At 38.6% G+C, this 22,967-nt stretch overlaps 2 protein-coding genes across 4 annotated transcripts in view; both read left to right on the forward strand.

Annotated features, from left to right (window-relative positions):
• Positions 1-22,967, forward strand: part of LOC111161915 (gamma-aminobutyric acid type A receptor beta3 subunit) — a 220,488-nt gene that overhangs the window by 43,451 nt on the left and 154,070 nt on the right. The window lies entirely within an intron of this gene.
• On the forward strand, positions 7,326-7,658 carry LOC111161916 (metallothionein-2). Its single transcript, XM_022525993.1, has one exon. It carries the CDS (start codon positions 7,337-7,339, stop codon positions 7,520-7,522), a length of 186 nt encoding a protein of 61 aa, XP_022381701.1. The 5' UTR covers positions 7,326-7,336; the 3' UTR covers positions 7,523-7,658.

Consider the following 22,967-nt stretch of genomic DNA (forward strand, 5'->3'; position numbering starts at 1 on the left):
GTCAGCAGAAGACGTTCAGTTTGTGCCATTCCCTCACCAAAAGCTCTTTTGCACTGTATATCCTCTGGGCCCTTAGGACAAAAATAAAATAAAATAAAATAAAATAAAAATTGATCACTATCTTACATTTTGAAAACAAGGTTTTTCTGTTTCCTTTTTCCAAATTGGGATATTGATCGACTCCTATGTCTGAGTTGGGTAGATTTGCTTTAGGAGAAGTGGGGAGTTCCTTCAAGGCTTGGTTTCCCGTTCTCATTGAAAACCAGCCTCTGTTTTCCTGGGAAGTTTGCATTCTTACCATGGCTTGTTTGTTCCCTCTGCATTTTGCTTTTTGTAGTCTGGGAGATGTCACAAGTCCAGACATTTTAGGGAAATCTTTGTAATGACACATGGTCACATTCTGTAGATTATTAATGATTTACAGTAAAGCATGCCTATATACAAGTCATGTACACTTTTAATAACTTACTCACAAAGGAACCCCTTTTGCACAAGAGACGACAGATGAGATTCAGGCAATGAAGACTTCAGAGCGTCTACTCCCTGTTGGTACCCTACACATTATCAGAGGAATAATGCACCGGCCCTATGCATATTAACATTTTTTAGCATCTCACTCTCTTTAATTTTTATTTCAAGAACATATTCTATAAGCTCAGAACCAGCAAGAGAATTAAGTTTATAAATGGTTTCACAATTTGTTCCACGTAATTACCAATGCTGTCATATCCTCCCAGTTCCTGCCTTGGCACGTAAGCACTTATTGTCATACTGTGGCATCTTTGTGAGAGTCTTACTCCGCCGTGTGGGTTTTCTTGCCCCTGTCTTCAGGGATGCAGCACATCCCACACACAGCTGCAGGGAAGAGTCTTAGCCGTCATATCTGTTGCCCTGTTCCCTGCTCCATCTGGGAGAGGTTCTGAGATCCTTCCACATTCAGAGTTGACTTTGCGGCCCAGAGGTAGTGGCTTCCAACAATTGTTTTTCCTTCCTTTCCTCAAACCTTTCTGTCCTTTATGTATCAGCCCACATCTCCCATATTCGGTGCTGCCTCTCTCCTTCGGTGGCATGAGTATCAAGGCTTGCTGGTCCTGGAGAGTGACTCCCCAGGCCACATCTGCCTCAGCCTGTAGTCTTTCTTGCTCACACCTGGTCTTCCTTAAACCTCCCCATTTGTCCTCTACCCACTCTTCTTGCCCCTCATCTGTGCACTCTTAGCTCATCTAAATTTAACCAGCATTCTGTTTTGTTTTTTTGTTTGTTTGTTTGTTTTGTTTTATCTAACTGCTATGTGGCTTTATAATTTTTCCCATGTTGCTTTTTTGGGATGTGTTTTCTCTCCCCATGATGCAGGTGATGTTTCCTTTCTCTGTTCTTTCTGTGTCCCCTAAATATGTCATATTCTACATGGGGCTCAGATCTGTGTTTGACAAGAGTTTATGGAATTTCTCTTGTGAACCAGGGACAGTGCCAGATGATTTCAAACACACATGTCATCCTTACCAACCACAGTGATAATGATGATAGCTACAGGGGGTTATATTTCAGACACAGTTCTCATCTATCATCTCATTTATTCCTCCCAGTGAGAGGTATGACAATGATAGGCAGAGTCTGTTCTGAAGGCTGTTTTACAGGTGAAGAAACTGAAGCTTGAATAGGTTACATAAGTTGCCCCCAAATCATGCACCAAGATGCTTTCACATCTTCCAGGACTGAGATCCCGGGGATTTGAATGGAGCAACAAGTTCATTCTCTACTGTTACCATTCACGTTGCTGGCATGTGTTAGTTTTCTTCTGGGTCCAAGGTTCCTGTCAGCATTTTCACCTCAGCACCCAACCTCGGGATGACACACCCTTGGACATATATGCTGTGGTTGTCTCCCTTTCCTGGCTACCTCACCTGAGGTTTGGTGTTGTTTTGAAGTATCACATACAGAGAGGAAAGTGGACCCATGAGGTGGGCAGCCTGGTAAATGCACACTCTTGCACAAGTTGCCACCAGTGCCCAGATCAGGACAGGGAGCACTTGCTCTCCACCCAGCACATCTGATGCATCACAGACGGCACCGCCCTCTGCTGGAGCCCTAGCTCTGTCCTGTGTCAGCGCCCATGTCCTCAGTGCTAGTTCTTCCCTCACGTGGCTAACAGTGCACAGCCATCCTCTGAGTGACTGACTGGCTTGGAGAACTTTTCATCCTGCCTTCTGAACCCTCCACCCTACAGATCCCCAGGCTAGATCAAGCCCATGGCCACTGCCTTCCTCTACACTCATGAACCTCAGCCCTGCATTTCAGTGCCTTCGGAGATGAATGGTTTTCTGCAGTGATGTGACTGCCAACATTACTGATGAGTAGTCCCCACGGTGATCCATGTGCACTTACTCACTCTTCCACCCCTCACCTCTGCTACTCAGAACTTCACCGTTTTCCTCATCCCACACCTTCTTAGCAGCTGGCCTGTGTCCCACAGCCTGAAAAGAAAATGAAAAGGTTTTCAAAAGGAAGTCCCTTTGGCTGTCCTCACAGGACTGCTGCCCCTTCATCTACGGACCCGTCTTCACCCCAACACTTCTCTCACTGCTGCATCTCTCTTGGCTACTCTTGGACACTGAATGCCACCCCATCACCCAAACCAGAGTCCTCTGGTCTCTTTCTTTGCTGCTCTTGCCCTCATGGCCTGTTCAGTTTGACCAGCAGAGCCTTACAAAGCTGTCCTTTTCTCAACCCTACCCCACCCAGTGGCTCACTGGAACTTCTGTGTTGGTCTTCTCTTGCATCTGCCATTGGAGACGACCTCAATGGTGTGACTTCCTTTGTTTCCTACCAGCACCTGGAGTACAGCCTGCAGGGCCAGTAGCTTCCTGTGAACCCTTAACTCCCCGTACCTTCCTGCTCTCCTCCTCTTTGTTTTAGCCTGAGTGTTTGCTCCAGGCTGGGGTGCTCTTGTGAGGGTCTCTGTGTGCAGAGCCTCCTCCTAGACCCAGGGTCAGTACCCCAACCTCTATCTGCCCTCCTCTCCTTCCAATGTCATTTGCCCTCTGATAACCCCACTAATGAGTAACACAAGCCCTTCCTTCTTCCAAGGACCACATTTGCATCCTAAACAACTGCTTGGAAGTTTGAGCATTGCAAATATATAAGGTCCAAAACAGAGTTTTTCAATCATTGGCTCCTGGTCTCCCTATACTCTCTATTTCTCACTCATCAGAGAATCTTGCAGAGTGCCCCCTGCCACACACCTGTAGATCACTCCTCTTGTCACTGTTCCCACCAATCCTGCCCTTACCCACAACTTCATCGTCTCCATCTGGACCCTTTTAACTGACCTCCTTGCTCTTCTCTTGTTGCCCTTCCTTTTGATATTGTTGCCAGAGTGACTACTGAAAATCATGCATTATATTTCATATGTAAAATACACTTTATGATGAAATATATTTATGATGAAACATAAAATCCACTTTATGATCCTTTATGTCCTCTCTGCCCTGCCCTCTGTCCCCCTTCTCTGCCTTTCCCCTCCTCAGGCCTTGTACTGGCAATCTTGGTTTTGTTAAATTTGTGTCTACCTCAGGGCCTTTGCATTTATGCTTCTTGCTCCCCATTCCTCTGTCTTTTCTGGGCAAACTCCTTAATATTCAAATCTGTATTCAAGTTCATCCTCATCAGAGAGGGTTCCTGCATTTAATACAACTTCTACTCTCTGTCTTAGTCACTCTCTCCCCTTACTTCTCAAATCCACAATGTAAAGATTGCACTATCTCACCATTTGTGTATTTCTTCCTATTCTCTCTCCCTTAGAATATAGGATTCACTAGGGTGGGTACTTTTATGTTGCTCACTGTGCTCATGAGAAAAGGAAGTTCTTTCTGGACAGTAGCTGTGGCTGGAATCATCCCCCACACAGTGCAAATCATATTGTTCACTGTGCCTTGCTGATTAGCACTGTGCCTGACACCTGGTGGATGCCCTTTTCCTGGCACTGTCCCCCTATTGCTGTGAGGGGAGTGGACAGGTGAGCTGACTGGAGTTGGTAAATGCCATGTGTGGCTACATTCAGCTTTTACACTGTCATTTCTTAGGGAGCAAACTAGAGCTTGGCACATACTTATTGGGGATGATTGTCATATACAACAGTCAACTTTTTACTCTTTGTTAGATTAAAACTCTAGAAGAAGAATGTGAACATTTTTTTCATGGAACATCTCTAGGAAAATTAATTTATTTTAAGAATTTGGGGGGCGGGAGTTTTAATCTGGTCGTATACTGTATCATTTTACAGGGATTTTTTTTTTTTCCTCTCTTCCTCTGCGATCCTCCCTGGTTTCAGTGTAACTTCTGTCCCCATCAACATGCTGAAACCCCTCATGCTAAAATTTCATAAAACCCCCTTTTGTCTAAACTCTTTGTGTTAACACTGCCTGAAGCCGCGAGATCTAAGGGGTGGTATTCACGCTGTATCAGACTGACATTTAACACCTTGGTCCATGTCTGTGGATTCTCATCACACCTGCAGCAGAGAAATATATCTTGCTCCATGTGACTGTCTAAAACATCTCAAATTCACCATTTCAAATAATGAATACATACTCTGAAATGAGTAAAGTCATGAATGACACTTTCCATCATCTAACACAGAAACTCAAGTTCTTTCTTGACCCCATCCTGTTCCTCAGCCTGTACTTGTGATTACACAGTTACTCTGGAAGACTCAGTATCCCAGATGATTAAGTCTTTATCTTATTTTCCATCCTAAATGCTACTGTTTAAGTTCAGTAACTCCTCAAGTTCAGTATCTCTGGATTTTTGAGGTCTTTTCCTAAGTGGTTTCCCTGTTTCTGACTTACCATCCATCTTCTATGCTGGAATTATCAGATTCTTCTAATACAAATCCTATCTCATATTTTTTTTTGTTTGTTTTTTACAAAATGTTTGCTAGAAGCACACCTGTCATTCACAATTTTCATTGCAAATATCTCCTCTTCCAGGAATCCTCTTTGTCTTCCACAGATGCTTTCTCCAACGATTCCATAGCATCTGGTAAATTACTGTTAAAACGTTTGTCATACATGCACAATCATGCATTTTTGTGCTTCTTTCTCCTTGATTTTATGAGTGATTCTAGGATGGAAACCACATTCCCATCTTCCTTGGCATTTCCGACATGTAGCACATTGTCCACACAAAGTTGAAGCCTAAACACTGCTTCTCAAATACCAATCCTCATTCCCTTTGGAACTTTCACTCCACCTCCCTTCTCTGAAGACTCATTGATGAGAGTGGTGGGAGGTTGGGTGGGAGACTGGGAGTCTCTATTATTTTCATGCAGAGACCTGTAGACATAGATTTAGTAAATACTGGCTTAAAGAATCTTTGCGTTTGTTTGTTCGTTTGTTTGTTTGTTTTACTCAGCATCAAGACACCAGAGGTTTGAACTGTGTCAGTGAGCATCTCTGATTTATCTTGATTTATTTTGAGCAAACATTAGTAAGATGTGTCCTAAGGTATCAGAAAAACCCAAGACAGGTTATTTTTTTAGTCTGAGAATGCTCAAAATTTTTTCATATAAATTAATGCTAATTTCTTCCTTGCTTTAGGCCATTTGGACTTAGAAAAGCTTCCTTAGGAACCCTCTAATTTTATATAGCACGGGAAAGCCACATATCTTCTTCTTTGGTGAAGCATCTGTTCAAATCTTTTGCCCATTCTCTTATCCTTTTTTTCTTATTGTTGAGTTTTGAGAGTCCCTTATATACCTTGATATAAGTTCTTTTTCAGATATATGCTTTGCAAGTATTTTCTCCAAATCTGTAGCTTTTCTACTATTCTTTTCACCCTCTTAATAGTACAACAGTATCTTTCAAAAAAGCAAAAGTTTTTCACTTTGGTGAAATGCTATTTCTCATTTTTTTTCTTACATGGATTATGCTTTTGAGTCTAAGAAATCTTTGTCTAACCTAGGGTCACAGAGGTTTCTTCATATGTTTGCTTCTGGAAGTCTATAGTTTTAGATTTACGTTGAAGTCTATGACCCATTTTCACTTGGTTTTTGTATATAGTACCAGGTATAGGTTGAAGTTCTTTTTCTGCACATGGACTTTTCCTTTTGTCTATGGAGATATATTATACACACACACACACACACACACACACACACACACACACACACATATTTGTGTATAGAATTGTTCTAACATCATTTATTAAAAAGTTCCTTCTCCACTGAATTATCTTGAGGCTTTGTTGAAATTAGTTCATAAATGTTTGGGTCTATTTCTGGACACTGTTTTGTCTCATTAATCTGTTTATCTTCATGCCATTCCATGCCATGACAATTACTTCAGCGTATAATAGTTCTTGAAATAAGGTAGTATTAGTTTTAGGAGTATGTCCTCTTTTAAAAGCTTTTTGACTATAATAGGTTCTTTGCATTTCCAAGTGAATTTTATATACATTTGTCAGTTTCTATGAAAATACTGATAATGTATTGATTAATTTTTTTAAGTTAAACTTACTTTGAATGCTGGTATGCACTCAACTTGGTCAAGATATATTATTATTCTTTTTATATACAGTTTGATGTGATTTGCTAAATTTTTAAGTTCTTTTACATGAATGTTCAAGCAGATACTGATATCTAGTTTTTTTTTCCCTTGTGATTTCTCTGTCAGACATGGGTATTAGGGTAATTTTAACCTCACAGAATAAGCTGGGGGTATTCCCTACATGTCAGTTTTCTGGAAGAGTTTGCATAGAATCGATATTAGTCCTTCCTTATATGTTTGGTAGAGCTCACCATTGACAGATCTTTGTGGCAAAGTTTGTAAAAATACAATTTTAATTTCCTTAATAGATACAGGGTTATTCATGTTACCTGTTGTTTCTTAGGTAAGCTTTGGTAGTTTGTGTCTTTGAAGAATTTGCCCATTTTTGTCTGAGTTGTACAATGTATTGATATAAAGTTGTTCATCACAGTCCTTTATTTTCTTTTTCAACATATATAGACCCTCAGGTGACATTACCTCTCTCATTCCTGAAATTGATTATCTTTGTTTTCTCTGTTTTTAATTTTTTTTTCCTTATTCATCTGTTAAAGGTTTATCCATCTTCATAAGGAAATCAACTCTGTTTCTTTAATTTTTCTGTATTGTTTTTGTTTCTTGTTTCACTGACTTCAAATCTGACCTTTATTATTTTTTTTCTTTTTTTTGCTTAATTTGGGTCTAATTTGATCTCTTTTTTAGTTTTGTTTTAGTTTTTTTTTAGTTTTGTTTTTTTAGTTTTGTTCTTTGCGTCGTTTGTTTGTTTTGAATTTCCATCCTCGGTGTGGTCCGACATGGACCCCAACTGCTCTTGCTCCACCTGTGGTTCCTGCACGTGCGCCGGCTCCTGCAAATGCAAGGAGTGCAAATGCACTTCCTGCAAGAAGAGCTGCTGCTCCTGCTGCCCTGCGGGCTGTGCCAAGTGTGCCCAGGGCTGCATCTGCAAGGAGGCGTCGGACAAGTGCAGCTGCTGCGCCTGATCCCGGGGAAGCCCGTTCCTGATGTAAATAGAACCACATGTACAAACCTGTAGTTTTTTATGTGTTCATACTACCTGACCCAGTTGCTACATTCCCATTTTTGTGAACTCTTTGAATGAGAGTAATTTCATCTAGATTGTTCTAAAAAAAAAAAAAAAAAAAAAAAAAAAGCTAAGGGTGGAAGCTAAGATAAGTGATTTGAAAGCTTCTTTTCTAAAAGTAGACATCCAGTGTTATAAATTTTCTCAAGTACTTCATTAGTGCCCCCTATAATTTCGGTATGTTATATTTTCATTTTCATTCAGTTCAGAGATATGTTATACTTTCTTCATTTTTTCTCTTCTTTTCTCTCTGTCTTCCATTTTGTGTAGTGTCTACTGCTGTGTCCTCAATTTCACTAACATTTTTTAGCAAGATCTAGTCTGTGCTTATTCCCATTCATATGTTTTTCATCTCAGATGTTATAGTTTTTGTTTGTAGAAGTTCAATCTTTCTTACATCCTTCATGCTTCTAGTTAACTTTTTTTAATATATAGAATAGACTTATAACAATTTTTAAATGTTAATCCTAATTTTCTTTTCTTTCTTTCTTTTTTTTTTTTTTTTTTTTACTTTCTGGGTCTGTTCCATTTGGAGTCATTGGTATATGTCCATATGGGTTGCATTTTTATGCTTCTTTGGATGCCTAGTAATCACTGTTTGGATTTTAGGCATTGTGAATTTTGACTTCCTGAGTGTTCAATATTTTTGTCTTCCTATAAATATTCTTATGCTTTGCCCTGGGACACAATAAAGTTCCTTGGAAGTAATTTTATCCTTTTGAGTGTTGCTTTTAATATTGATTAGGCAGGACTGGAGCATTGCTCAGTCTGGGTTTAATTATTCCCCATTATCAAGGCAAAACCTTATGAGTACTTCACCTCATGTTCTATGAGTCTTGTTCTGTTGCAGTAGGCACTATTTATTCCTAGCTCTGGAGGTGTTTTTTTGTTTTTTGTTTTTTGTTTTAAGATTTATTTATTTGTTTAAGAGAGAGAGCACATGCAAGTAGTGGAGGAGCAGGAGAGAAAGAATCTCAGGCAGACCCCCTGTTGATCACGGAGCCTGACACGGGGCTCAATCCCAGAATCCTGGGACGGTGACTTGAGCTGAAGTCGAGAGTCAGCCACTTAACTGACTGAGCCATCCAGGCATCCCAGAAGTTTATTTTTAAACCCTGACAGATGTTCCCCTGAATATTTATATTCCTGCCTCTCAATTGGCTTTTGGGTTTGTTTTTCCTTTTCCTACTGTTTTGATATATTAGCTTAGTGTAAACTCAAAAACTTATCACACTGTCTAAAGAATGATACTTTTTTCTTAGCTTTATTAAAATTTGGTTATTTAATCTAAATTTAGCAATTATGTTACTCTTATGGAGATTCAATACAGCACACACAAAAATAAATGTTTTATTGTTGTTGTGGTGGTAGTTGTTGAATCAAATTTACTATATCAGCTTTCTTTTTCACAGTCCTCATAACTAACATTTTAACAGATGAAGTTTCTGACAGCTGAGCGTAGGGAGAATAAACATGCATCTGCTGAACACAAGCTAAGCGGAAACCTTTGGGGGGATATAGGAGAAAGGCAATAATGAGGTTAAAAAAGGGAGGATTAGCCCCATAAATATCTCTTATTTCCCATTAGGCCCTCTCCTCAACTTTCTCCTACCCTCTCTTTTTATTCTCCTTCTATTTCACTTCCTCTTTGGACATATTTTTCATTTCCCCCTATTTTATTTTTCCCTATTTAATTTTCATCATTTAGAACAATACTCTCTTCTTTTTCTTGTTGTGGGTCCCTTGTCACTATGTTTTTATGTTCAGAGAACAGTCCCCTATAAATGTATTATAATTGTGACTCCCTGGGTGTGATCGCACAGCAATCAATTGAATTCTAATAGATTTCACTCTGGCATTCACAGCCGTGTTACAAAAGAAATGGAAGAATATGTAATAGAGACTGAATACTTCTTATACCAAGAAACAGCCAAAATATTCCCAGCCCTTACCTTCATGAAGCATATGGGTAAATACTCTTGTGTTTTCTCCCTGTTTCTAATTCCCAGAGGCAAATAGGCTAATGACATTAGTCACATCAATCCATCTGTCCCTTTTTCCTTCTGGGGTGTAATCAGTTGACATTTCTTTGGCAACAGAGAGGCTAACCTGGCAATCTGCTTTGCATCTGTCTTTTCTGCAGATTGCACGGGGGCTGTTTCATCCCCATCCCCTTTGCTGCGTGTGATTCATAGAGGCTGGCTTAGCTAATGAGCACTGAAGTGATGGGGTGGGGGGGTGAACTGAAATGTAAGATGATTTCTAAGTCCTTTCCTAGACCTGAGATTCAATAGAAAAATCAAAGATCTTGATGGCTCCTACCTTGATCAGGTCCCTGAACCTGACATGAGAGACAGTGGGTGTGGAGAAAAAAATGTGAGAGGAACATTGTTGCTTAATCCTCAAGTTTCTTGCATGTAAGACCAATTTTATTTAGCTAGGGTTGTTATAATTTACCAGGTCAGTGACTTGTAAAATGTTTGCACGGGTTTGTTGAGAGAGATATTTCAGTCTTCTTTTGTGGCCCAAGGGAACAGACCAGACTTTCTGCATACTCTTGAAACTCTGGGCAGAAAGGAGATTGGGTGGCAAGGGGTGGGGGGATGGTGGGGCATCCAGGTATAGGCTGACATACATGTGGTGTTTCCCATTTTATCTTATATCTTACTTCTTTGTAGGATTTGAGAAGTGGCGGGAGGTGGGGGAGGGAGAGAGGGAGTGTGTGTGTGCGTGTGCACTAGATAGCTAGATCCAAGTGAAAATGCAGGAGACAGGTCATTCTTAGCAAGGAGGGGAGACCTACCCCATGCTCAGGGGTTGAGAAGATAGTCACTGAGATCATGTTGTATAGACTTCGCTTCTTTACAGAACTCTTAATTCTCAAACAGAAGTTCAGCAGTTGATTTTTAAGCATATCCAAATAGTGTTTATTTCCAAGGAATTCAGAGGAAGAGCACATTATTTAAATAATAATAAATGCAATTTTTAAAATAGACCATTATTTATCCTATTTAAGTAGGATAATACATTTCTTTAAAAACATTTTCTCCTGGGGCACCTGGGTGGCTCAGTGGGTTAAGCCTCTGCCTTCAGCTCAGGTCATGGTCTCAGGGTCTTGGGATCGAGCCCCGCATTGGGCTCTCAGCAGGGAGCCTGCTTCCCTTCCTCTCTCTCTCTCTGCCTGCCTCTCTGCCTACTTGTGATGTCTGTCTGTCAAATAACTAAATAAAATCTTAAAAAAAAAACATTTTCTCCAACCTGGTGCTTAAAAATAATTGAATCTTTAGAATTATACTTCCCTTGCTGTTAGCACTTTAAAGAATCTATGGGGATCTGAAAACTGCAAGGCCACCTACTTCCAGAAAAGCCTTATATATTACAAGCATTCTTTAAAATGTGTGTGGGTTTGGATATAAATGTGTTTTAAGCACATGTTTTCTTGTGTCATCTCTTTTTTTAATCCCCCAAATTTGATTTTATCACTTATGTCAACATTCTCTCAAATTCATTATATGATGGCCAGTTTCTGGAGTGCAACATCATATTGTCAGGTCTGATCCAAGGGAACACAGATATTCCATGTATATGCTTTTTTTGAGAACATTTTGATGTCTTTGTCTCCTACTGTCAATGGTATTCAGGTCCTCTTGATTATACTCTGAACTCGACAGTACCTGGTATAAGGTTCATGCCCAGTGTGGTGAATGAGCTGAATCGTCAGAGTAGCATTGGTCTCCTGGCCACTGGAGAGATGAGACTCAAATGGTCTAGAGCCTTGCCCTGTGTAGAGTCAGGTAATTGTTGATCCAGGGCCAAGGTGAGAACATGTACACATGTGTTACTTTGAAAGTCCATTCTGATTCAGTAGATGAGGTCATACTAGGCATGATAGACATGAATGAGCCCATAGCAGAGTGCTGAAGAATGTACCATTTATTCTATCCACATGCATGGGTATGTGGAAAGGAGTTTAAGGATTGAGGGATGTCAATAATTTAGATACCTAAAAGTTTCATGTGGGAGGGACCTCAAATAGTATAAAATTTTCACTTTGAGGAGAAATAACACAAACCCAAACACCACTGCATTTTGTTTTTGGTTTTTTGTTCTGTTTTGTGGTTACCCCTGTAGAATTTACTCCTTACTTTCTTGCTTAAACCTACCAGAAAAGCAAAAGCTATTGAGAGTTTACATAAACACCATGAAAAGACAAATTGCCTTTCAGTGACTGAAGATGGGTTCCTTGGATTTGCTGTCTCCATGTCAAGCTCTTCACTACATTAGATTTCCAGGATTCAGGAAGAACACCCAAGAGGTTTTTTTTTTTGTTTTGTTTTGTTTTTCATTTATTGATAAGCTGTCTTCCCCAATTCTATTGCTGCCATGATTATTTTGAACAGTTATCTGTTAGATCAGTTAAGAATAAGAAAATTAAAGTTTTTATCTTACCGTCATTTAGTCTTTGTGTAGATACACATTTCTTACCTATTTCAATTTTCTTCTTTCTGAGGAACTTCCAAAAGTCCTTGTAAAACATGTCTACTGACAACAAATTCTAGCCACTTATGTTTGCCTAAGAAAGTCCACTTTTCTTTTACTTTTGAAAGATACTTTCACTGGATAGAGAATTCTAAGTTAGTGATTTATATCTTTCAATAGTATTTCATTCCATTCTAGTCTCGTTTTTATGGTTCCTGAAGAGAAGTTTGATGTAATTCTTATCTTTATTCCTCCTTAAGTTATTTTTTCTGGCTTTTTATCACAATCTTCTCCTTGTCTTTGTTTTTTGTTTTGTTTTACAGCTTGAATATGATCATCCTAAGTGTATTCTTTTCCTGTTTATTCTGCTTGCTGTCTCTGAGCTTCCTGTATATGTGTTCGTTGTCTGTTATCAATTTTTGGAAATTCTCTATCATTATTACCTTAAATATTTATGTCTCTTTCTTTCTTCTCCTGATATTTCTGCTACACGTATGTTATACCATCTGTAATTTTCTCACAGTCCTTCGATATTCTGCCCTGTTTCTTTCATTATTTTACTTCTCTTGGCTTTCCAGCTTAGCACATCTTTATTGACATTTCTTGAAGTTCACAAATTCTTTCCTCAGCTATGTCTGGTTTACTGATGAACCGTCAAAGGCATTCATTTCTGTTAACAGTGCTTTTGGTTTCTACTATTACCTTTTGATTCTTACATAGAGTGTCCATCTCTCTGCTTATATTACCCATCTCTTCTTATATGTTATCCATTAGAGCTCTTATTAATCATAGTTGTTTTTAAATTCCTTTTCTGATAATTCCAAAATTCCTGCTATATCCAAGTCTAGTTTTGATACTTACTTTGTCTCTTCAGCCTGTACTTTTTTTTTTTAATCTTTTAGCATGTCTTGTAATTTTAAAAAATTTTTTTTTGAAAGCTAAACATAATGTACTGGTTCAAGAGAACTAAGGTAAATGTCCTGTAATGTGAAGTTTTATGTTTATCTGGGTAAGAGTTAGTCTGTGTTTACTGTTTGCTGTAGCTGTGGCTTTCAATAAATATTTCTTGTTTTTTCCTCCTCCTAAATGAGCAGAAAGACTAGAAAGAGCTAGAGTTGTATATTCCCCTTCCTTCATATTGGTTAGGCTTTGATAAAATAGTTTTCCTTGAGGAAGGTCTTGTTAAGGGAAAGAAGACACTTTGAGTGTATTTCTAAGTGTCTTCTTTTCCCTTTCCCCTGTTGGAAACACAAGAGGTTTTTCTGCAGTCTTCACCTTAATAACCTGCTGGGGCTCCTGGTAGTAAAAACTTACAAAAGTGTGGGAGACCTCCTAAGACTGTACCCACAGGAGTTTTGAATTTTCAAGACAGCCTATGCTCAATCTCTAGCAAATAGTTGCTAGCTACAGCAACAGCTTCTACTCTCAGAGAGCTGTGATTGTCCAGATCTATCCATTGGTCTGTATAGTTTTTGAGACAGTAGTTTGCACTGTGGCCTCAATTCTTGGATGGATCTAAGAAGAGTTGTTGATTTTTAGTGTTTTCAGCTTTTTTCTTGTGAAAACAGGAGCAATGACTTCCAAGCTCTTTAAATGTCAAAGTGGAAATCAGAAGTTCTTCCAGGTTTGAGTCTCTCTCTCCAGAGACATAAAGTATTACCTTTTGTTGTAGGAATACAGCTCCAGTGGACTTTTTCTTTCTAACCCAACAAGGTTACCACAACTGCCTTTGTATTTAGCATAATGCAAATAGGAGACATTCACTTCCATTTCTTTTTGTGTGTTTCCTGTGACTATTTCAGTCTTCTGGAGCACATTGAAAATAGTGCTGGAAATGCTAGGGAAGCTTGCAATATTAGGCTTGCTTCTGCCACTCATCAGCTGAGTGAATAGGAGCAACTCAGTAATCAGTTTGTGCCTTCGGTTTCCTCACCTGTGAGAACAGTTACTGATACTTGTGCCTTTCTTCTGATTGTTATGAAGGTCAAATAATGCAATGTACTGATGCATTTTCAAATGAGAAATCCTGTGGGAGTAGAAGGTGTTATGCTAAGCAAAATAAGTCAGTCAGAGAAAGATAAATACCATATGATTTCACTCATATGTAGAATTTAAGAAACAAAACAGATGAATATAAGGGAAGGGAAGAAAAAATAAAATAAGGTAAAAACAGAGAGGGAGGCAAACCATAAGAGACTCTTAACTATAGGAAACAGACTGAGGGTTGCTGGAGGGAAGATAGTTGGGGGATGGGGTAACTGGATGATGGGCATTATAATAGGAGGGCACTTGATGGGTGTTATATGCAACTGATGAATCATTGAATTCTACCCCTGAAACTAAAAATAATAATAATAAAAATTAAAATTAAAAATAAAAGAAAATGAGGACTCTTGGGCCCTGGATTTCTCTGTGCTCTTTTTTCCCCCCAGCTGGAACTATCATGGCATTAGTTCCTCAACATTTGAAATGCATGTTAGCTTGGGGGCAAGTAAGACCTTCTTGTGCAACCTTAGTCTTTTTAGTCTTCCTTAGTTTTATATAATCTCTCCCAATTTCTTGAGACCTAATTGTTCTTAAAGTTAAGATCTGAATCCTGTGCTACATGAAGAACATTTTAACCCATAAAAAAGAAATGAACTTTACTCAAAATTGTAAATGTTAGAAATCGGTTAAGTAAAATGAGATTTCTTACTTTGGTCATGCAAAGTTGTGATTCACAAAGCACCTTAGTTTAGACTAATTTACACTTTTCTATTATCAAAGCAGTGTAAATAATATAGAAAAGATCTTAATGTTTCTTTCTCGCCTTCATTGGAAAAGGTATTGCTGTTATTACATGTGACTAAGGTAGATACGAAGATATCCATATGAACTACCCCCAGATAACTGTCAGCCACATCTGGTATAGGCCATAAGTCTTCAACTGCTTCAGACACTAAAGATAGGGACTTAGTAATCATAATTTAATATCATCCTAGACTGGACTCTAGAGTCAAACACTTGCATTTCCGAGTTGACTACAATCTTAACGGGCTAAAAAGCAACTTTTGAATTACAAGAAAATGTTCCACTTAATACTTTTACCTGAAGATTCCACAGAAATATATAGGAGAGCTTTGTGATACTCAAGCATGGAAACTATTATATCTGAAAAGATTTTTGCTGATCTCATCATCATTTGACCCTTTGTTCTAGTCCATTGCCTTGATGAGTGCAACGGGCACAGTTGCTGGCTCTTTCAAATGAGTCATGAATTTCTGTGATGCACAAAGTCCCAACCAAGGGCCTGTGTGTGCAGTAAGGGATGGTAAGGGACTCCATTCATTATCCTTTCATCACACCCCCATTGACCAAATTTCAGTCTTTTGTAAAAAATTAAAAGTGGAATTAAAATATGGAAATAAATCAGGTGGCATATACTTTATATAAACTTAATAAAATATGCTTCATTTTCTGAAACGTTTATTCATTTTTCATGAAAAAAATGCATGCTCATACACTAGTTAATATGCTTAAGTTACATTTTCTCATGGTAAACTTGTAATAGGAAGAGAATTCTTAGAGCTTCATAGCCTCTGAGAATAGAAATTAGTGGTAACTCTAACCACCAAGAAAATGTATTTACTTGCCCATTATAATCTTCCTCCTGCATTCCATTCCTTGGCTTCTCATTTTTCTTTAATGTTAAAATGTAGTTCAGTTGGATACTTTCTCACATGGACTACAGTAAACCAGAAAGGGGATTGTTTCTGAGAGGAGAAGGATCATCTCTAGGAGATTAATTCTTGATAGGATGGCAAATGAGATACTTGGGACTGGATGCCAATCAATATTGAGTTGGCCAGTGTGGGAGATATCTAAGTAGAGGTTGGAGGATGGAACAGAATGTTCTCCTGGGCCAGTTCCAACTCCAGTTTTTTACAATTATATTCTGTTTAATCCAGTTTGCTATGGACTGATTTGCAGTGAACTAGTAGGAAGAATCAGTGCCTTCTAATTGTAGCCACTTGGGCAGATAAGTAACCTTATTCCTTATAATTCCTTTTTTGTAAAGATTAGGTCATGAAACAATCTGTGATTAGATTCCTCTTTCTTTAACCTTCTCCCTGAAGTACTATGGGTCATTTGCTTTAGTTCTATCCTCTCCATTCTGTGAGGCTCCCAGCCCAGCCCAACTGAGACAGCTGCATAAAGGCAGAGATATTGAATGGAAGTGACACCTGATTGGGCCACACGTCCTTGAGGCTGCTTTTTTGGGGATTCAGCTCTATGAATTCACATAATTCCTTTAATTTTTAATTACTCTGACTTCTTCCTTCTTCTCCCCTTTGCCTTCTCCTGTTCTTTCCTTCCCTATGAAGAGCATATGACTGTATCATCCTTAGTCCCCATGTTGATGTAAAATTCATATTTAAGACAAAGGAGAAAATAGAGATAAACAAAAGAATAAGAGAGAAATACAAAGGATACATAAGAAAATGAGAAAGAGGGACAAAGCAGGAAGTGTAAGGCCACAGTCTTAGAGTTTCATTATCTGCTGAGAGGTGATTGTTATCTAATCAGTGCTTTAAAAATAAATAAGTAAATAAAACCTGAAGAAAGAAGGAAGGGAGGAAGGAAGTATAAACAGTGGAAGGAGGAAGTAAAAATGCCCAGAGAAAAGGAAGAAGAAAAGATGAGAAGATGGGGAGAAGGAGCCTGAAAGATGGAGTTCAAGAGAATCTTTAGGACAAACACAATTGGCTGGAACTTTTGTGTTACTACTTACGTGATCATCTGCACAATAATGAGAGGTTTTGTATAATTCCTCACACTAGAAATCAAAATGCTCATCCCCCTCATCCATTCCCTTTGCTTTCCTCCTGTGAAAGTTTGCTACCTGGTCAACAGTGTGTCTCACTGTTTGTACTAACACCAGGATGATTTGTACTTGGCTCAAGACATAATCTTATTGCTCCTCAAGAAACAGTTTCTTGGGGTCCCTGGGTGGCTTGGTCAGTTAAGCATTTGCCTCTGATTCAGGTCATGATTCTTGGGTCCTGGGCTGGAGTCCTGTATTGGGCTCCTTGCCCAGCGGGAAGCCTGCTCTCCCTCTGCCTGCCACTCCCCCTGATTGAGCTCTCTTTTTGATAAATAAGTAAATAAAATCCTAAAAAAAAGAAGAAAGAAAGAAACCATCTCTTTCTTATTTGTCTAGAATGAAAACAGTTTTTCTTCTAATTCCCCAAGTCTTTGTAACTACTTTTGGACAAGAATTTGATTTGACTTTCTCATTTTCCATGGGAATGTTGTGAGAACAAATATGAGTTGAAATCTCTGTGAACTTTTATAAAGAAAGAGGATTCTAGAAGTGTGATTCCTGCTTTAGAACTTGCATAAGAAAACAAGGCTTAAATAACCCTGAAAATAAAGAAGAAGCTGAAGTTTTATTATAGATTTGTGCTTTAAAGTCTTATTTACAACTTAGCTAGATTCCTAGGTAATAAGAATTTCATCATGATATCTAAACAGTTTAAATTATCCAAGTATACCTTTTTAGAGTTCTTGGAGTATTAAAATGTTCAGCATCAGTAACCAATTATCAGTGTCTGGTTTACATGTTTTCAGATTTTTTCAGCTACTTGAAAGTGACTGGGCTAATTCCCCACCCACTGAACAAATAAAATGAACACAGCTCACTATAGATTTTAATCTATATGGCCAAAATTTGGACTGAAATAAACAATAACTTGGAAGGTCTATCACAAAAACTCCATAAATGATAGCACTGACATATATGACATACAGTATGGCACAGATAATCAAGTGATTCCTTTAGAAGAGTTTTCCACCTCTCTAAATGCCTCATGCCCCTGCCCCAAGAAAACACAAGCTGAGAACAGTCACTACAAAACCATCATTGGCATGGAGTTGTGGAAGCTTAGTTCACAAAAGGATATCTGTGCAGTGCTCGTTTAGTACCTTAGACAAACACACCTACTGAGGTTTGGAGAGGGAATGGCTGGCGTGAGTTTCCAGAACGAGCTAGTGAGTAATGGTGGGGCAGCTGTGGAATGCATTTCTGGCAACTGTAGTCCATGTGGTTGGCATTCATTCTACCCGCCTGGTTAACTGTGTGGCTAATGTTTGTCCTGTGCCCACACCTGAACCTAACAACCAAGATTTTCAGGGGAAAATACGTATTAGATACATTCATTTACCTTTGCCTTTAAACTATGCCATGTGTCTGTTTAATTTATGATAACTAATTACTGACTTCGAGCTTTTCACTCAAATTATCAGTCTTGTGGTCATTATGTAATAGAGAAAATTTCATTTCCAACTTTAGTTTTTGTTTTGTTTTGTTTTGTTTTTCATTTTCTGACTAACAATGATATGTCATAAAGTCAGTGTGTCTTCCTTGGTAGTAGATTCTCCACTGGATGCAAAAAAAGGATGTTCTGTAAACATAAAAGGATTATTAAGATTCAGTAACTTGTAACCTACTAAAAATTAAAATAATATGTCCATTTTAGGTACTTACTTGGTTTGAAGCAGGACTCCTTTTTAAATATGCATTTTCTAATGATGGGAAAGAGCATTCATCATGGAAATACTTATTAATATTCTCAGTCAGCAGGTGTAATTAAACAGGGCCAGACATCCTACAGGGCAGCAGAAGCAAATCTGTATGAAAAATGCAAGACCTGTCCCATTTTGCCACTTTTCTGCCAGACTTTTATCAATGAAGTGAAAAATAACAACAACAAAAATTAGGATGTCATGGTTGTAAATATTTTATGTTATATAACTTTCCATCAGTCCGAGACACAATTGAGAAGGAAGAATGGGAGTGAGGAAGGAGGGGAGAAGGAGAAAGGGAGGAAAGAGAGAAGAGAGAAGAAAGGAAGCAGGCAGGGAGGATGGAAGGAGAAACAACAAAAAGATAAACGACAAAATGATGCCAAGTTGTGTCAGAGCACTCCCTTTTGGAACATGGCACTTAAACCTTTCCTGTTAACATTTTTTTTTTTTAATAGGAGGTTGTTTCTATAAACATTTAGTTACTTAATTAGTTACTTGTATGAATAAACTCATTTCAATTTAAAACTCATTTATAATTTTCAAATCTTCACTGAATTCTAAATCTTAAATACATATCTATAACCTCATTCTTTCAAAAGGTGACACTGATAAGTTTCTTTTGAAATATCTTCAAAATAAGTGATGGAAGTTAATCTGAAAAGTAAAGCTAAATAGGTATTATCCAGAACTGTGTGAGAACAGAGTAGAGAGTCAGCCAACCAACACTGAGGTGAAGGAGAAGGGGAGTGACATGGCTCAGGCAAGACCACCACCCCGCCACATACACCCAGAGAGGTATAATCTCCCTGCACTCAGCTTGCTCAGGGTGGGGGGGTGGGGGAATGTCCACAAGGCTTCTTCTCTCCAGGATGAAGCTGTGTGGTGTCTGAGAGCTGCAGAGAGCTGCCTGGTCATCAAGTTTATGCCTCTTTTGCTGAGGTAGTCGGTTCCACCTCAGCACTTTCCCAGATGCAGCTACTATTGATAAAAGAACTTCCACTTAGTAGAGAAGTATAACACTCTAGGCAGAGCCTTTATTAAACATATTCTTTGCAAAGTAGACTTTGTGCAAGTTTGTGATTCACAGCAACTCCTCAGTGGTGTCCCAGGCACAACCACCCTGCAGTCCAAGAGCATAAATGTGTTATCACGCTAATGATGCTGGAGCTCATGCGGTTTCAGCACTTTTCCCTGGGGCATTGCCAGTGCGATATAAAGCAACATTGCTGACATATTATCTTAACTTTATGAACATCCTTTGATATGGGCTATATTTTCATGAGCCATTCAGCTACTATCAAATTAATTGTTAAAACTAGAGTTTTACCATCCAAATATTTTGGAGCCGTCAACAACTATTCATACCTTCTAACAGAAGCCATAGATTATTTAGAGCTTTAGATATTGTAATGGACTTTATACTTTGTTATATATCAATATAAATGCTTTTGCTGAAAGTACTGGAATATTCTCAACAACAATATAAAGATGACAGTGCCCTGAAAACTGCAGTGACATACCATCCTTGCTTATTGTTGAAGATCTCCTTCTATTTTTACATTGTGCCCTTTTTCAAAATAGCTGATGATTTTCTTTTTTATGGCAGTCATTCATATTTTGGGAAGATCAGGACCGCCATATTTACTGAGAAATGGTGGATCCAGTCCAATATCCTAGCCAACAGTCATACATTTGTGAGCCTTTCTTATCAACGACCTTGACAAGTTCGAAAACTATTCCTGCTGTCTTTACCTTCCTTTAATAATTTATTTTGGGGACTCCTGCATGGCTCAGTGGGTTAAGCATCCAACTCTTAATTTCAGCTCAGGTGCTGATCTCAGGATGAGGGGGTCAAGCCCTAGTTGGGCTCTGAGCTCAGCAGGGAGTCAGCTTGAGATTCTGTCTCTCTCCCTCTGCCCCTTTCTGGCTCTCTTTCTTTAATTAATTAATTAATTGATTGATTGATTTTGGGAGAAAGACAATTACCATATGGTTTCATTCATATGTAGAATATAAGAAATAGTGTGGAGGACCGTAGGGAAAGGGAGACAAACCATGAGAGACTCTTAACTATAGGAAACAATCTTAGGGTTGCTAGAGGGGAGATGGGTGTTGCGATGGGACAATTGGATGATGGGCATTCAGGAGGGGACATGATATGATGAGCACTGGGTGTTATATGCAACTAATGAATTGGTGAACATTGTATCTGGAATTAATGATGTACTATTTGTTGGCCTAATTGAATTTAAATTAAAAAAATGTCAAGGACATGGTGATTAAAAAAAAAAGACCTGACAATCAAAATAATAATAATTATTATTATTATTATAATGAATAAGTTATTTCATAAACTTACTGTAACTATTCTTGAACATAATTATATTTTAATTCTGCATTATTTCTTGAGATAATTTCACTTGTTTATTACCTAACACTGTCTATTGTTTAAAAAATTGTGTATTTTTGGGGCGCCTCGGTGGCTCAGTGGGTTAAGCCTCTGCCTTTGGCTCAGGTCATGATCTCAGGGTCCTGGGATTGAGCCCCGCATCGGGCTCTCTGCTCAGCAGGGAGCCTGCTTCCCCCTCTCTCTCTGCCTGCCTCTCTGCCTACTTGTGATCTCTGTCTGTCAAATAAATAAATAAAATCTTTAAAAAATTGTGTATTTTAAACTCATATAGGTTAGCACATAGTTAAGCATTTTTAGAAATGTAGAAAACAAACCCAAATTCACTTTTCTCTTACCAATTGTGCTTTTATGGACTTGGATTAAAACTTTCATCTTCCACCATTCTATTCAATAATCATTCATGCGTGTATTCCTTCATCATTAATGTTATCTCATAGGAGGATTAGTTAAGTGCCCTGCATCTCAAATTGCCATAATATTGGCTGGGTGTTTTTTTTTGTTGCTGTTGTTGTTTTGTTTGTGTTTTTGTTTTTTTACTTCCCTGGAAACAGACCATGATATTAGGATCCAAATTTTAGCGGTTTTACTTAGGAAGGGCCTTGAATGCTGGCAGAGAAATAGGACAGTGATACAGTGGAGGGAAGCCAGCCAAAGAAAGCCTCATTTTTAATCCACTTACCACTGAGAGTGACTTTAGCTTAATTCCATGGGAAACAGTAGGCAAATGTGTAAAACACACCCATTGGCATTACCTCACCCAAGAAAATGGGAGATACCCAATACATGGGTGAGGTACTGACAGTTGGCTCCAGTAGAGTTGGTGTGAGGAATAAATGCATCATTATGTGGGAAATACTTTGAATAAAGAGAGTCTTGCACATGGTAAAGTACCTAGTATCTGCTAGCTATTATGATTCTTCACTATGAAATTATATGATAGCTATTTTTAAGAGCAGGACATATTTACTAAGTGCTAACTATAGGTTCACAGTCCATCAGATCCTAGGGTAACCCCAGTGGATAACACATGGTCTCACTAAGCTTACAAGTTAGTTGGTAGACAAGCCTGTGAAGAAATCAGTGTGGTTAGTGCCAGGACACAGACAGGAAGGGAGGGCAACATTCTGTTGAGAGAGGAAAGGGGGCTTCATTTAGATCTGAGCTACAGAAGAGGGATGTTTAAGGTTCCCTAAAGAAGGCTGACTCTTGAGCCTGGCCAGGCTGAGGAAAGGCGTATGGGACCATGAAGACTACAGAACAAATATGGAAGTATGGGGAAGACGCTGGATTAAAATCTCAGTAGATTTTTGTCATAGAACAGGGAATTTGGAAGACCAAAGAAAAGGACCAGCTTTAAGGGCTTGTGATTTGTGCAGTCACCCAGGACCCTGTGCTTGGAAGGGCTCCACACTTGGCTTAATGTTGTACTCTCATCATCTTGACATTTTTCATAATTTTTGAAAAAGGGATTTTGCATTTTCACTAGGCCCCATGAGCTGTGTAGCTATTCTGCATAAGAGCATTAAGTTTGGGACCAATTATAAAGGGTCTTATTAACCTTTCTATGATGGTTAATTTTGTGTCTCGACTTGACTGGGTCATGAGGTCCCAGATATTCGGTCAAATGTTATTCTGGATGTATTTGTAAGGAGGTGTTTTTGGATGAGGTTAACATTTGAATCAGTAGACTGAGTAAAGTAGATTACCCTCCTCAGTGTGGGTGGGCCTCATCCAATCAGTTGAAGTCCTGAATAAAATAAATAACCTGACTTTCTTGTGAGTAAGAGGGAATTCCTCCTGCCTGACTGCTTGATTTTGGACTTTAACTGAACCACTGGCTCTTTTTTTTTTCTGAATCATGCTGCCCTTTCAACTAGAACTACACCAT

This window comes from Enhydra lutris, unplaced genomic scaffold (assembly GCF_002288905.1).
Source record: "Enhydra lutris kenyoni isolate GAN:26980312 unplaced genomic scaffold, ASM228890v2 scaffoldscaffold87, whole genome shotgun sequence".
Classification (NCBI taxonomy): Eukaryota; Metazoa; Chordata; class Mammalia; order Carnivora; family Mustelidae; genus Enhydra; species Enhydra lutris.